General features: G+C 44.0%; 1 protein-coding gene across 3 annotated transcripts in view; it reads right to left on the bottom strand.

The window, feature by feature from the left end:
• The window catches only part of SRGAP2 (SLIT-ROBO Rho GTPase activating protein 2), a 196,833-nt gene that overhangs the window by 7,607 nt on the left and 174,096 nt on the right, over positions 1-15,130 (bottom strand). For all 3 annotated transcript variants that reach the window (XM_074977234.1, XM_074977235.1, XM_074977236.1), the window contains 4 exons: positions 13,223-13,302; positions 7,649-7,829; positions 6,798-6,944; positions 3,979-4,306 (listed from right to left, as the gene is read on the bottom strand). In XM_074977234.1, coding sequence (XP_074833335.1) covers positions 3,979-4,306; positions 6,798-6,944; positions 7,649-7,829; positions 13,223-13,302 — 736 coding nt within the window. The remainder of the gene's footprint in view (positions 1-3,978; positions 4,307-6,797; positions 6,945-7,648; positions 7,830-13,222; positions 13,303-15,130) is intronic.

Below are 15,130 nucleotides of genomic sequence, written 5' to 3'. Positions count from 1 at the left end.
TCAGATACTGCACAGGCAAAATACGGAACCAGAATGAAACGGCTATTCACTTGGATTCTGGGCAAAGGGCCCATGTTTACATTACAATAACACAATATATCAAGTGTAAAATATCTACCACTGCTGACTTGCCTGTAAAAAGGTGTTTATTCATTTTCACCTACTCACTTCTTTAGGGGTGCTTTTGAAATCATGTCAATTTTTGCTCTGGAAGACTATCTAAACTGGCCTTCCTATATATCTCAGAGCTGTCTTTGTAGTCTGAGAACCAAGCATTCCTTAGCTTTGTAATTAGATCCATCACACACTGAAAACAGCGGGCAAGGGCAAGCACGCATGTGTAGACAGTTCTGCAGTTCAATATGGGTGGCAAGGGGAGATCCTTCAGTGCTCAGGAGGAATTTAGCCAGAGACTGCAATACCGATCTATTTATCTGCAGTGGTAGAATCATAGGGTTGGAAGACACCCATAGCAGAGGAGAAACGAGCGCACAGAAAGCACAATAAGGACTTGCCAGACACCCACTACATCTGCAGGAGATGCAGCAAGGACTGTCACTCTCGTGTGGGTCTTTATAGTCACAAGACGCTGGAAATGAAGTCCTCAATTGAAACTTTAAAAGGCGCGATCCATAGTCTATGCAGACTGAAGGATGCCTACTACTACTACTACATGAGGTCAAAGTCCAAACTCCTGCTGAAAGCAGGACGAATACCAGTTAAATGATCCCAGCCAGGGCTTTGACAAGCTGGGACTTGAAAACCTCTAGGGAAGGAGATTCCACCACCTCCCTAGGTAATCCATTCCAGTGCTTCACCCCTTTCCTAGTGAAATAGTTTTTTCCTAATATCCAACCTAAACCCTCCCACCAACACTGCAACTAGAGACCATTGCTTCTTGTTCCGTCACCTTTCACTGGTGAAAACAGCCTGTCTCCGTTCCCTTTGGAACCCTCCTTCGGGTTGCTGAAGGCTGCTACCAAATCCCCCTCACCCTTCTCTTCTGTAGACTAAATAAGCCTAAATCCCTCAGCCTCACTTTACAAGTTATGTGCTCCAGCCCTCTGATCATTTTTGTTGACCTCCAATGTACACTCTCCCATCCGTCCAGATCCTTTCTGTAATGGGGGGCCCAGAAGTGGATGCAATACGCCAAATGTGGCCTCACCAGTGTTGAATATGGGGGGAATAATCACTTCCCTAGATCTGCCAGCAATGCTGCTATTAATGCATCCTAGTATGCTGTTAGCCTTCTTAGTTACAAGGGCACACTGTTGGCTCACATCCAGTTTTTCATCCACTGTAATCTTTTCTGCACAAATGTTGCTTAGCCAGTTGGTTCCCAGCCTTTAACAGTGCATGGGACTTTCCTGTCCTAAGTGCAGCACTCTGTACTTGTCCTTGTTGCACCTCAGATTTCTTTTGGCCCAATCCTCCAATTTATCTAGGTCTCCCTGGCCTCTATTCCTACCTTCCAGCATATCATTCCTGACAACATCCCTGCATGCTCAAGCAATATAGCATTCTCTAGTCATCTGTACAAGTTTACTTTTCTTGAAAGCTTCCTTTTTGTGTGTAAGATCACCAAAGATTGCTCTGTTAAGTCAGGCTGGTTGCCTACCATATTTGCTTTTTTACTACACATTGAGATTGTGGTTCCTGTGCTTTTAGTAAGGTTTTTTAAACTACAGCTAACTCTCCTGGACTCCTTTGCCCTGCATTTTCGTATCCCAAAGGATCCTGCCCATCAGTTCCCTGAGAGAGTCAAAGTCCACTTTTCCATGCTTTCCTTTTTTCCTTTGGTCAGGATCCTCAACTCGAGCGTCTCACAACCACTGCTACCCATATCTACTTCCCCAACCAATTCCTCCTTGTTTGTGAGCAGCAGGTCAAGCTGAGCATGGCCCCTGGTCGGTAACTTTAGCACCTGCACCAGGAAGTTGTCCCAACAGTCTCCAACGACTTCCTGGATTGTCTATGTACAGCTGTATTGGTATTCCAGCAGATGTTAGGGTGACTGAAATCTACTCTGAGAGCCAGGGACTATGACGTGGAAGTCTCTGCTAATTTTCTGAAGAAAGCCTCATCTACTACGTCCAGGTACTCTTACTCCTTGCAATCTAGATTTTACTTCAAGTATCTGTGTGTTTTAGATCTGCTTTGTGAGGTGTTCTGGTGCTGTCAGTTCTGAACAATCAAGTCTCGACTTGCATTGTCAATTCCTGATTGTTTATTCTGTTGACCTAGGTCATTACTGTAGTGGCCCAGGGTCCCAAAGAAGCAAGAGGTGGAAAGATTTTTTTTTTTTAAATAGAGATGAGGGTTTTACGAGAAAATTGCTTATGTGAAAAGTGAAGCCGAAGGTAGATGCAAAATAGTAAGGGTTTTTAAACTACACTCTCCATAAAGCCCCTTTTCCCTCTAAGCTGAGCAGAAAAACAGAACAGGGGAGATTTCCCTTTCCTTAAGTGGACTGTATGCTGATTTGGTCTAAAAATCCAGAACACTAGCTCTGCTGGGTTGAAGAACAGCTGCATACGTTTTGGTGAGACACTCAACCACTGTCCTCAAACACCTGTCTAAAGAAATCGAAACTTCAAGACTATTTTATTTGGAGGTGGCATTTTATCTCACACTGAAACCTATCAGTGCTGCAATTCAGCACTATGAATCAGGCAAATCTGCTTTTATTTTGATCACGCTACTGTATACACCTCTAACATGTAACCACTGTCAAACAAACTTGCTCAACTCACAGAAGGGTTTAAAACTGACACTTAATACCCTAATTTTCTTATGCCCTGGAGTCCAGATGTAATATTATGCTGACAGCTTTGGGATCTGAGTTTAACTTTCGGTAATGGACACACCTGAACCTTTGAAACTGTAGAATGTAGAAAAGTAAATGTGCACAAGTTTCTAATTAGTATGGGATTCATCCATTTACCTGTACTCATGTGAGTAAAACTGCTGACTTCACCCATGTAAGGTCACAGGCTCAGATTCTAGTCACAGACTGCTAATAATTCATTTACACAATGCAAAGAATGCAAATTGTGACAGGAAGCCAGAATTTGAATTTGAAACATTTAACTGAAATGAGTGTTTTCACACATTCTTTCTTCCTGGCCCCAACAACGTACTACAGGTTGAACCTCTCTAGTCCAGCACTCACTTGTCTGGCAACATCTGCAATCTGGCATGATTTTAGTTAGTTGGGTGACTACTTATCAAGGGTGTGCCCAAGTTCTCCCAAGCTAGTTAATGTGAGGGACTTCGGGCATAAGGATGGGGTGAAGCGGAGCTCAGGGAAGGGGGCGGGGTGTATGGGGGAGGGATGCAGGAATCAGAGTTGGGGGTGAGGAGATGCTCAGGGCAGGGGGATGGGGAGGATGTGCAGGTTTTGAAAAATACATTCATTTAAAAAAAATGCACATTTTCCTTTCTATTTTCCAAACAAAAAAACCCACATCAATATTAACATAAGACATGAGCAACACTAGATAAATTTGCTACTTATAAATAATTATGCCAATAAATAGCCTAAAATCCATATTTCGGATGTCCCAACATTTAAAAAAAAGCACTACATGATGGGTGAAGAACCAGAAAGCTACACTTTGAAATGTGCATATCTGTGACCTGTCCATCTCTTGGCACCACCCAGTCAATCCCAGTGCATCTGTTGGTCAGTAATTGAGAAATTTAGGGAAATTACTAGCAGGGTGGACACACAAGCTACTTAGAGGAATGAGCGACATGCACAGGGAATGCAGCATCTGTTGATGAACTGGCAAAGTGCTTACACATGCCAAGGGTTGGAACACAACCTTCTTCACCCAGCCTGAAGGACAGAGGCACCACACTAAGGAGCAGTTTTACTCAGGGTGAGTTTGGCAAGGTTTATAAGTATGAAATTCTTCCCTTACAAACAAAGGGAAACTTCCTGGAACCCTCATGGCCCAGAATCCCCTTTACCTGTGCAATGACTTCAGGATCCATGGGCCGATGGTTATTGAAACTCTTCGACCTGCTTGCAGTCATAGTTTTACGGATCTGTGGGCTGTCTATCCTGTTCTTCAGAGACGAATGCCGGCTGATAGAATTGAGGCTCCCATGACCACTGCCGGAGCATTTATCTGGTACCTCCTTGGGGAGGCTTTGGCTCATAATGGGCTGAGGTGAGGGTCTGGAACTAGTTGTGCCTCCCGGAGAGGCTGGTTCTACCAGTGAGCTAGCCAGTCCATGGCCATCGCTTTGCCGGAACGTTCTTCGGATGCTGCCTGACTCTGGTCTCTTTCTTTGCCTTCCAACACAGAAACAGAACAAGTCAGTATAAGAAGGGGTTTGGGGTTGGACGTACCTTAATGCATCTCTCTCCTGAGAGAGCACAGAGGACAGTGGGAAGAAAATCCAAAGATGGCCTGGTCATCACAATCACAAATCATTATCGTGACGGATGTAATAAGAACAAAAGACTGAAGGGGAAATTTGCTAAATATGGTTACAAAACACAGAGTTTGCAGTTTTAACAAAAGTAATTCTGCATCAACAGCTAGTCTGTCTGTTTCCATGGTATCAGAACAGGAGAACCATTATTTTTGGCTGAGGGACACTGCAGGAAGTCTAATCAAACTCTGGGCCGGGGCAAGAAGACATTTACAGAGATACAAGAATGGCTGGGTTAATAAAACTCAATTTTCTGTTTAGAATAAATCTATCTTCTCTATCCTGAAGAGGACCAAGATAATAATTATATGGTGCTATAACTGGACAGGGTGCTGTGAACTAGTTAACTGGCAAATACAACAGTACTGTCCACCCAGTAGCATGCTGACTGAATGTATGACACCAAGCAAATGATGTATGGTCACTGTAACAGGAATGTGTTATGCAACCCAGTGGAACCTTTGCATCCATTATAGAGGATTGATTTATATATGGCAACAGCCCTCTGTGCAACTGCCAGAAAGTTCCAGCTCCAGCTGCATTTTGGAGTTAAAAATATTCAGTGGGTGGTACAATCGCTTCAGTGAAACCATTGGATTTGTTTTACCCAAATCTGCTCAGGCAGAATATGCATTTTTACAGAAAACAAAACAAAAACACCCATGTTATTTTGCTATGGCTGATAAATATGACACCCTCCCTCAATGGAAGCAAACAAACTAAGCCTAACTGAGATCTTGTGGCACCACAACCTAGAAGCTCTGCCCCTTGGATGCAATGTCCTTAACAGGTGGTAGACCTCCAATGCAGACAATACAAATCCTTCCATAACTGGTACAAGTCTGTATTTTTATGGCTCACAGAATATCTAAAAAGTCCAGACCATAACATGGTGCACAGCGATACAACTTCATTGATTTCAACAGAGCTGAACTGACTCACATCACTTGAGGATCCAGCCCATCATTCAATATAAATTGTGGCAAACTTTAAATTACTTTCCATCTTTGCCCTACAGCCCCCATTAGACTGATTAAAGGTTGATATTTCCACTCAGTTCTAGGACAACTATAATTATCAGTAGTAGCATATTTAGGACACTGAGATCTACTGCAGAGAATGACACATTCTGGTAACACAGCATGCTATTTTATTACCACAGAAGAATCTGAAATAGTTGGAGAAGAACTCTGCCTTAACATAAAAACAGCAACACATTTCATCTCAGTCCAGTTTCAATTTTCAGTTTTTCCATCAACTTGGCCGAAGGCTGCTGTAATGATTTTTTATTGAACAGATGGAGTTGGAAGTAAGAATTGTTACTTCAGTAACTTTGTACACACTTAATATCTAACTTGCAGTGGGCGAAAAGTGCAAGCTGAACTTGATGTCCTCATGGATGACACGGAGGTGTTTGGACAGAAGATGCGTCTTTCATTTGCATGCAACAGCAACCACATCTGTGCTAAACGCCTTATGCAATTTGTTTAAAAAAACCCAAAAAGACACAAGCCCTGTCCTGAAGAGCAAATCATCTAAATTTTAAAGAGGCACCAATGGCACAAAACAAACAATGGGGCTGAAATAGGAGAAAGGTGCTACGGACAAGTGAGGTGATTCTAGGTTCTTCCAGGCAGGATGGTGCCATCCTCTGATGCAATTCGACAGCAGGTCTCAGAAATGAAGAACAAATCCTGTCTGGGGCTCTTGCAGTCTAATATATCACGTCTTGACTCTGGCTGCAGTTTACACAGCATTCAGAAGTGACCCAAATTCTCCAGCAGTCCTCCTGTTCTAAGGCAGATCTGGGAGCTCTCATCATCTCTTCTCTACAAACTTCTCAATAGTCTTTCCATTATATCCTCAGTTTTTGATATCCTTTCCCTGACAGGCTTCTTTTGCTGGTCCTCTTTCTATCATCAGCCCATGCCCAGTTCCACCTTGTGTGTGCTTCTAACCTATCACAAGAGACCCAAGTTCATCTTCCCTCTAACTTCTTCCAGACACTCTGCCTACCCTCCAACTTGCCTACTGTTCTCTTCAGTATATTACTATCTACCATGGTCATGCTCTACAACAAATAATCAACAATGCAAGAATATTATCTTGGTGTCTGCAACATTTACAGAATAACGTGTTTAAATGTTAGTGTGTATTCTCTGGGATTTCCCATTTTCATCTGCTTAGGAGCAGAGGATGATATGGAACTGAGGTGGGGGAACATGGATGAAGAAACAGGGCAGAATTGGTACCACTTATTCTCATGCCTGTCACAAGAGTGCAATGTCTTATAACACTCAGCACCAAGATTTCTGCACTAAGTAGAAAAAACTCAAGACAGCTCTTACTTGTTGATGTTGGCAAGATAAATATCAGCAACGTGACCTCCACTCGGGCAATTGGTCCCAGCCCTGGCGGTCACTTTTTCTTCTGGTGGCTCAGAGTTAATCTCTATTTCAGACTTAGGGCTGGATCTTTCAGAGGAACCATCCTCGCTGCAGAGGAGGGGAAAGAAATGACAAAAACATAACTTTAGTTTTCAGAACACTCTGTTATGTCTGCTCCACACATCCCCTCCACCTCTTTTCCTCATTACTATGTTGTGAGGGACAAGTTTTGTCTCAAAGGATTAATCCAATTTTCATGCCCATTTTTGAGAGCTCAGTTATGAACCAGTATTCTTCCAGCAGGCAATCATTTCAGCACTCCAATCTCACTTTTATATGAGAAAAGAGCTGAACCTACATACAGAACCTGGCATATACGTTGAGCCCCAATGACTTCAATGGCATTGTCCCTGCATGTAATAGTTTGTGGTATCAGGACTCAATTAGGATTACCATATTTGAACTGTTAGACAAGAGGACACCCCTGAGAGGGAGTGTATCTGTATCAGTAGCTACCAACTCACATTATATTTATGTATTCTATATATACACACACACACTCTCTCTCTCTCTAATACAATGTGAGTTGGGAGACACTGATACAGTTATACTTCCTCTCAGGGGTATCCTCGTTTTTGAAAGTTCAAATATGCTAGCCCTAGACTCAATAATCCCAATATAGCGCAGACCTGGACATTACACTGTAGAGCTCTAAATCTGAAAAATTCTTCTTGACCAAATAAAATTTAATTGTACCCAAATCTTCCAGGTATTCCGCCACCCACCCCTGGATCACTGTAGATGTAACATACGTGTCTTGAACAACAATGTACTGATGAGGGATAAGCCCGTCGACGCCATTGTGTCGTCCCTCCCACCAATCATCTGAGGCTCGATGATATAGGAGAAGAGAAGCTCCTTTTTTAAAGGATAGCTCTCGTGCTGTTCGGCCAATGTAGTCAAACTTTGCTATTGCTTCTATTGGCTCACACTCTAGGAGAGGAAAAGGAAAAAAAATTAATGAACATTTGGTGCTGGAAAAGGATTCTTAAGTTTAAATCCCTCCCTTAAACCTTTCAGTGACAGACATGAGCTACAGAGCAACAAATATGAGATGTGACCTGGGATAAAGCATCACCCCAACACAATGGAGAAGAGGAGAACAGGCACTCAGATTCTTATAGCTGTCTCTTCATTCTACGTCTATGATAGTGGACAGGTTAAAGACACTGCATGGCTCCCCAGCACAGAAATCAATAGCACTGCAGATGGTGAGGCATTGCGTAAGCTAGTAGAGCAGAAGTGCCAGTATCTTAGGGCTTTGTCTTCACTAAGCGACGGATTGATCCTGCAGCGATCGATCCACCAACCATCAATCTATTGCATGTGCTTAGACATGATAAATCGATCTCTGAGCCTTCTCCCATGGACTCCAGTACTCCACCAGGACAAGAATAGTCAGTGTCTTACGGGAGAGCAATCCTTGCTAATCTTACCACATGGAAGACACAGTGGTTAAATACGTCAACTTCAGCTCTGCATTTTGCGTAGCTGAAACTGCATAGATTAGAGTGATGGGAAAGATAGGGTGTTAAAGTGGACAAGGGCTTAGTGGATGCACCCTACCTAGCTCTGAATGCTTAAGCTGCACCTTCCCCAGCTATACTACTATTTTTAAATCAATGTATTGTCTCTACTGCCTTCCAACTCCCAGTGCCTTTCCAGGTTGCCTGGCCCATGCCAGAGCCTTTCCTTGTGGCAGTGAAAGGCTCCTGAAGCAGATGGAACCTTTCTCTGCAGCCTGCCACCGACAGGGTCTTTCACCCCTCTATGCAGCTGTACATTGCAGTGAGGATAGAGTTTGTATTTCCCTATGGCAATAGCTAGATATCCCCATCATACAACCACAATGTGCCCTAAGGGTACATATCAGGGCTTCGGGAACTGAGCCAATCACATCTACATTTTCTACCTTGAAATCTCCCATGGTGGCAAAGAAAAACACAAACAGCAAAGGATAGCTTATAATTCAAATCTATCAGAGAGGTAGCAATGTTAGTCTGTAGCTTCAAGAACAACAAAAAGTCTTGTGGCACCTCACTGACTAACAGATATTTTGGAGCATTAGCTTTCTGTTAGTCTATAAGGTGCCACAAGACTTTTTGTTGAATTAAAATCTAAGATCACCAAAATCAAGAAGCTTTTGGGCACAAAAGAAATGCAGAACACATTTCCTCAACAGGGAGCACAAAACCTTCTGTGCTAGCAAGCAGGAGTTTTCCTTAGCATTTAGGGAGGGAAAGACGTCTGGATTCAAGCTGCGTCAGAAGTAAGTCTTCCACTCAGAAGACTATTTCTGTTGGCTGGTAGGGCTTACAGGGCACAGTGGGAGGCTGACCTGTTCAGAGCAACAGCCGGCCTGCCTTGGAAGATAATACTGATATTACATGCCTGCATATTATGGTGGGTGAGCTCATGAAAAGGGACTCCTCTCCATGGCGCTCACACCACTGGATTCATTGTGCACTTTGTTTATCCAGCACAATCCAAGTGCCCTCAGAGCTATGCAATACATGGAACAAGACAGTTCCTGCTTGGGAAGCGTGTGCCTAAAACAGACCGTCTTACAACCCAGAGTGACCAGATACCAACCTGTGTCATTCAGATACTCTACAGGGGAGGACAGGGTAGGTGTTTAGACAGTGAGAGTGATCCAACTCAAAATTGCCTGGAGTATTTTAGGCTGAAATCAGGAAACAGAGTGAGCTTGCCTGCCTACTTCCTAATAATCCACAATTTACATGCATCTTTCAAGAGCTCGAGGCCAGCTGCCGCAGTGGCAGATTTGGTTTCTTTTTAAAGCAGCACTTTTCAGGTACCACACACCTCTTCTCCTGTTCCTGGTGCAAGCCAAGGAAAGACATGCTGTTATTTTGTCATTAGCCTGCCACTGGGAAGAGGGAAGGCTTCTGCATGGCTGCCTTTGGCATAGCAGTGGCCAGCCAGAGATGACCAAAAGCAAGCCTTTTACATTACTCCTTGGAGAAAGCATATGCACAGCAAGTAGGACATCTACGGCATCGCTGAGCAAGGCGAACAGGGGCTGCAGTAACACTGTCGGGTAGTCAAAACAGAAGAACAAAATTATTACCCACCCTACAATTGTGATTAGTGACTGGCTGCAGAGCATGGACAGACTGAGGGCTATGACCAAGTTGTGATGACACTTTCTGGCTGTAGCCTTCAATAATGGATTTGACTAATCCAGACCAGCCTGCGGTGCTTGTACTCAATGGTACATTTCAGACTGGTCTTTGGCCATCTGAAAAGGGTACCTGTCATCCCACCTCATACCCACATGCAAGGTGATTGCACTGGCAAAATACAGCTTACTTGTTTTCAGCTTAGAAGGCACTTTCCCTTCACCCCCATATCCAGATTCTCTTGAGCATGTAGTTAGCTTGCTCCTTTCCTCTTGCTTACTTGGTTTTTGGAACCAGTTCATTCATATCATTTAAAAAGTTAATGGTTATTTGATTACAAGTGACAGGACTAGTTTTGTTTTTTTAATTTCATCTTTGTTTCATTAATAATTGTTTATTATTATAACTAAGCAATGCACTCAGAGTTCTAACATTTCCGATTTGCCTTTTAGGACTCTGGCTTTTAGCCAGACAATTGATTTTAGACTCAGATTTCCAGCACCACTGCCCTACTGGGCTCAGGCTGCAAGAGAAGAAAACACAGACACAAAGACTCAGCCAAACAGCTACCAGACTTAGTCTTAAAATCTGTGATGCAAGGCAGCAGTTTGATCGCTGTTCACTAATTCATGACACAGTGAACATGGAAGTGTACTTGCAACTTCACTGTGTCACTGACCAACATATGGCAGTCCAAGCACCCAAGTGTCAGATCACCGTAACATCACATTGCAAATCAACAGAAAGACAGTGTCAGAAGCCTCAGCCTTTTTTCTGGGACAAGGCTTCCCAATTCTCCCCCATGATTCTAATTCTAACCCTCAAGGAGCTTCTCTAGAGGTCAGTGAAGTATTTGCCAGGCTCAAATATTTGTTCCTAGGCACCTACTAAAAAGACCAGGTACCTGCTGTATGAGTTGCATGCTGAATCCAGCAAGATAGTTGAGAGTGACCAGTTGAAGGAGTGATGGATCAACTTCTCTCACCTAACATCTGGAAAATGACAACCATCCACTGAAGTGTGAAAGGACCTAATCTGCAACCTGAGCCTACACCACTGAGTATGCCTCAGATCATGGCAGCCTCAGTTGTTCTGGACTGTTTCTCAGCACCATTACCAGAGATTTTATTCCAATCAACTGGCTCTTCCATTTCCTCTCTCAGAGATTGGATGGCCAAATCCAGAGAGGGTTTGACTCCCTTTAACTGCTGCATGGCACCTTTCAAGAGTTAGCCCTGAAGCCACCATTTTGCGCAAAGCAGAGTAGGCCCATGTGAGTAGAAACAAAGATCTTGCTCTGGCAGGACCCTTCACCTAGTACATCTCTGGCCACCTCTACCAGCTGGACTGCCAAGACACCTCAGGAGCCTATGTTGGGGATCTAACCACCTCCTGGTCACAACCAAATAGCACTTTCATTTCCTCCCCACTAATAAAACATTTCTGACCCTTCAGAAGTGACAAAGGCAAAGATCTCCTCCCTCCCCAGGTGCTAAACTCCCCGCCCCCCACCCCCCGCCAAAAAAAAAAAAAATTCTACCCAGGTTGGGGCAGGCCATCCCTAGCCAACACTGATCTCATCTTGCATGCAGCTCCGTAAAGCCAAGCCCCAGTGCTTTGGGATAGAGCCAGTCTCTAGCCACTCTCTCATCACCTTGGCCTTTTGCTGCACAAACAGTTCAACAATAGCATTCACAAACCAGCAACTTTTGCGGGTTGCTGGGTCAGCAAACAGAATTGTAGTCATGGGTAAACAGACTACACAGTCTGCCTTTTATTCTAGTGATGACACTATTTACTGGGTAGGTAAATAACACTGAGGGAAACGTTTCCCCTAGCTACCCAAAGGGGCTATGACTTTCCAGAAGAATAAGGCAATGAAAAGAGACACTAGATTCACACCGTTTTACACTTGTGTTCTTTCTAATAGCCTTAAAGAGAATAAAATTCTCTTCTGTGTTTTCCCCACTGAGAGAGAACTAGATTTCCCTCTTGATTTCCACATTTCTAACTTTAGTTTTTATTTCCTACTTAACTGTGACTCCCTAGTTAGCGCACCAGCAATATTAAGCCAACATGAAGATGTTCATGCTGTGGGATAGATTAACTGCTTAACCAGTGGTGCAAGGAAAGCAGGGGGAACACACCAATGCTGCTGCGAAAGAGAAGGCATCATTCTGAAAAAAAAAGTCACATTGTCATCTGAGGATGGTGCAGCTCTTGTAGTCAGAGGCGCTCTCTAGGACAATTACAACCAGTGGATGTCATAATACATTTCTGCTTCTACCTGGTCAGCTTGGTTTGATATCGGTCACTGCTCTGAGTCAGCCCTGCTGCTTGGGACTGGCAGTTAGGCTTGGTGAGGTCCTGGCACTGCCAGACACTGTGCTCCTGCACTGCTCTGCAAGGAGCTCACCTGCATGTTGTTCCCCAACCCTTAAAAGGGAGCATTTTCACCAATAATAATGACAGAGTAGAATAAATGCATCTGGGGCTGTGAGTGTCTGTTCCTCCCTGAGCCCTGTGTCAGACAGGAGATAGCTGGGCAAATCAAGGACAGGCTATTCAGTGGATCTAGGATAGTACTGAATCTTAAGGACTCAGGCCAAGAGAAGGGTAGCTGAGATTCCCAACAGAAACCAAGAATCAGCAGGGATTCCCTGTGCCTGAGACCGGCTGGCAGGGACAAAGTAGGAAGGATTTTCGCTTGCTTGTTAAAAAAAAAAAAAAAAATTGGAACTTACAACATGCTGCTGCCTGCCAAGGCCACAGAAAGGAAAGCAGCCTGGCGGAAAGCACATGCACAGGGGAGTGGGAGAGCAGGCACAGACCTGTTGACTGGCTCTCTTATCCCTAGCTCAAAACACCCTTCTAAACAGGAGGGCAGAAAAGCCTGTGCAGAACATTTCTTAAGACAGGCGCCTATCTGGGCTTGCTGCTTTGCAACACCATCTCCGGAAAACAGGCTTTTTAAAATTAGTTTTTGAAGTTTCTGTAGGACAGCGGAAGACTTTCAATTTTTTGGTGTCTTGTGCAAAGAGCTTTTATAATCCAATTCCCCAAATCCATTATTGGCACTTGGAATTTAAACTATAAGACAGAATCCTGCACTCCCTCCCCTGCCCCCCCACAGAAAAAAGGTGGGGGGTGCCAACTGCTGGACAGTTAACATGCATCACCTACCATCATCACTGGTATGGTGCTCAGCTGCTATATCCTGAACTGAATCCTCTGCTGATGCTGTCTCTCCATGAGGACTTTCACTGCAGTAGGAGGAAACACATCCATTGCATTATATTGGACACAAGTCTCTCTACAAAAGCAGTCTCACCTGACAGAGTTGTCAAGCTCTGGCACAGGCCTTCCAAGGGAGGCTGTAGAGTCCCTGTCACTGGAGTTTTTAAGAACAGGTTGGAGCTGTTCTTCAAAACCACCTTTCAAGGAGGATCTAGGTGTACTTGAGTCTGCTTCAGTGCAGGGGGCTGGACTTGAATGCTTCACAAGGTCCTCTTCACCCTTACCTTTCTATGTGTCTATGTTTTACACATTGGTACCAAACCTGGATTCCACTGCGTCGGGTACTCTTCAGAAGTGGCTGCATGTACATGGACTGCAGACATTGTGGTTGAAAATTAAGCAAAGTCTGCCCTTCCGTCAGTGCTTGAGTAGCTTATGTATGTTAGGGAATTCAGGCAGACACACCTGAGTTTACGTGTCAGAACACAGCTCTCTAGAGATTCCAGATGTTACATGGAAAAGGCAGAAGGGTAGTGGTGGCAGAATTGATGTGTCCCTGGGCAAGGTGGAGGGGAGGACAGGGAGCTGACTCTGGGCTACCAACAGGGGCAGGGCTTGTAGCAGTCAGCCCTCAGTGCTGCCTGGACCGCACTGCACCTCCCACTGCCAATCTTTCTGTCCTTCCCGGGGCTGTAGTTGCAACTGAAAGGGACCAATGCTCAGACTGCTACTGCAGCAGTGCAGGCCAGAATCCCTTTTCTCTTTTGAATCACCAGGCCCAGGGCCAGCTGCTCTTGGCCTCTGCATTTGGTGGGCCTGGCATGAGCACAAATCTTGTTCATCTCCTCTGCCAGTCAAGGATTATCCTCTGTACAATATTATCCACTGCTCCAGTTACAGAATGTCTCATTTGCCCTAGATGAGATTATTCTATAGTGTAATAGGACACTTCTGATTTTTTTCTTCTGATCAGTTTAAAAGGTATTTTTCCTAATTTCACCAAACAGACTCTCCATCTAACTAACTGGTGTTAGTCCATTTATGGTTGCTTAAGCATCTCTATTATATGAAGTGAGACTCAGCTTTATGAGAAAAAGAAGTGGAAAACAAAGGGGGAGAGGAGAGAAAAGGGGAAGAATTTACATACTCTCTGAAATGACCCTGCAGAGCTGAATTACCCATTAGTAATGGCTCTTGGCTCCATTAACATACTACTAACAAGTCTGCAGAAGGCACTTGCCCCACTCCAATACAAAGGAATCTGTTTGCTCTCGAGCCTTAGCTTGCTCAAGGTGGAATGAAGCAAGGGCTGGAGAGCCTTTGTAGACAGGTTTATGAGCTCCCTGTGCCAGATGGAGCAGACCTCAAATCATGTCTTCAGATGGTTGTAACTAGATCCATCTTTTTGGCACTGAAAAGCTTAGAATAAGGGTTCACTGAAGCCTCACAGTCTCATTTTAATAATCTTAGTCATCTCTCTCTCTCTCTCTCACCCTGTTTAAAAAAAAAAAAAAAGCCTGAGCAATTCTAGAATCTCATTACATCTAATATGCATAACCAACATTTTGTTTCCTAGCCCTCTTCGAAGACCATGCCTCAGGAGGCATTAGTTAATATCCCATCCTTTACTAGACAGGATAAAGAGTCTGAAAACTTTAATAAAAAAAATCTAAAGCCAACAGAAAGCCCCAGGAGGGCTATAATATTACAGGCTAAAGTTTCACAGATTGTGAAGTAATGTAGTGTACAACCAGCTCTAAACATCTGAATGCTGTGAAAAGAGTAGGATCACATTCCTTCCCTCTCCTTTATAGAGCACGTCCAACGAAAACAAACCAAACCAAACCAAACCAT

This window comes from Carettochelys insculpta, chromosome 26, assembly GCF_033958435.1.
Source record: "Carettochelys insculpta isolate YL-2023 chromosome 26, ASM3395843v1, whole genome shotgun sequence".
Taxonomy (NCBI): Eukaryota; Metazoa; Chordata; order Testudines; family Carettochelyidae; genus Carettochelys; species Carettochelys insculpta.
This window is presented reverse-complemented; position numbering and strand designations above follow the sequence as displayed.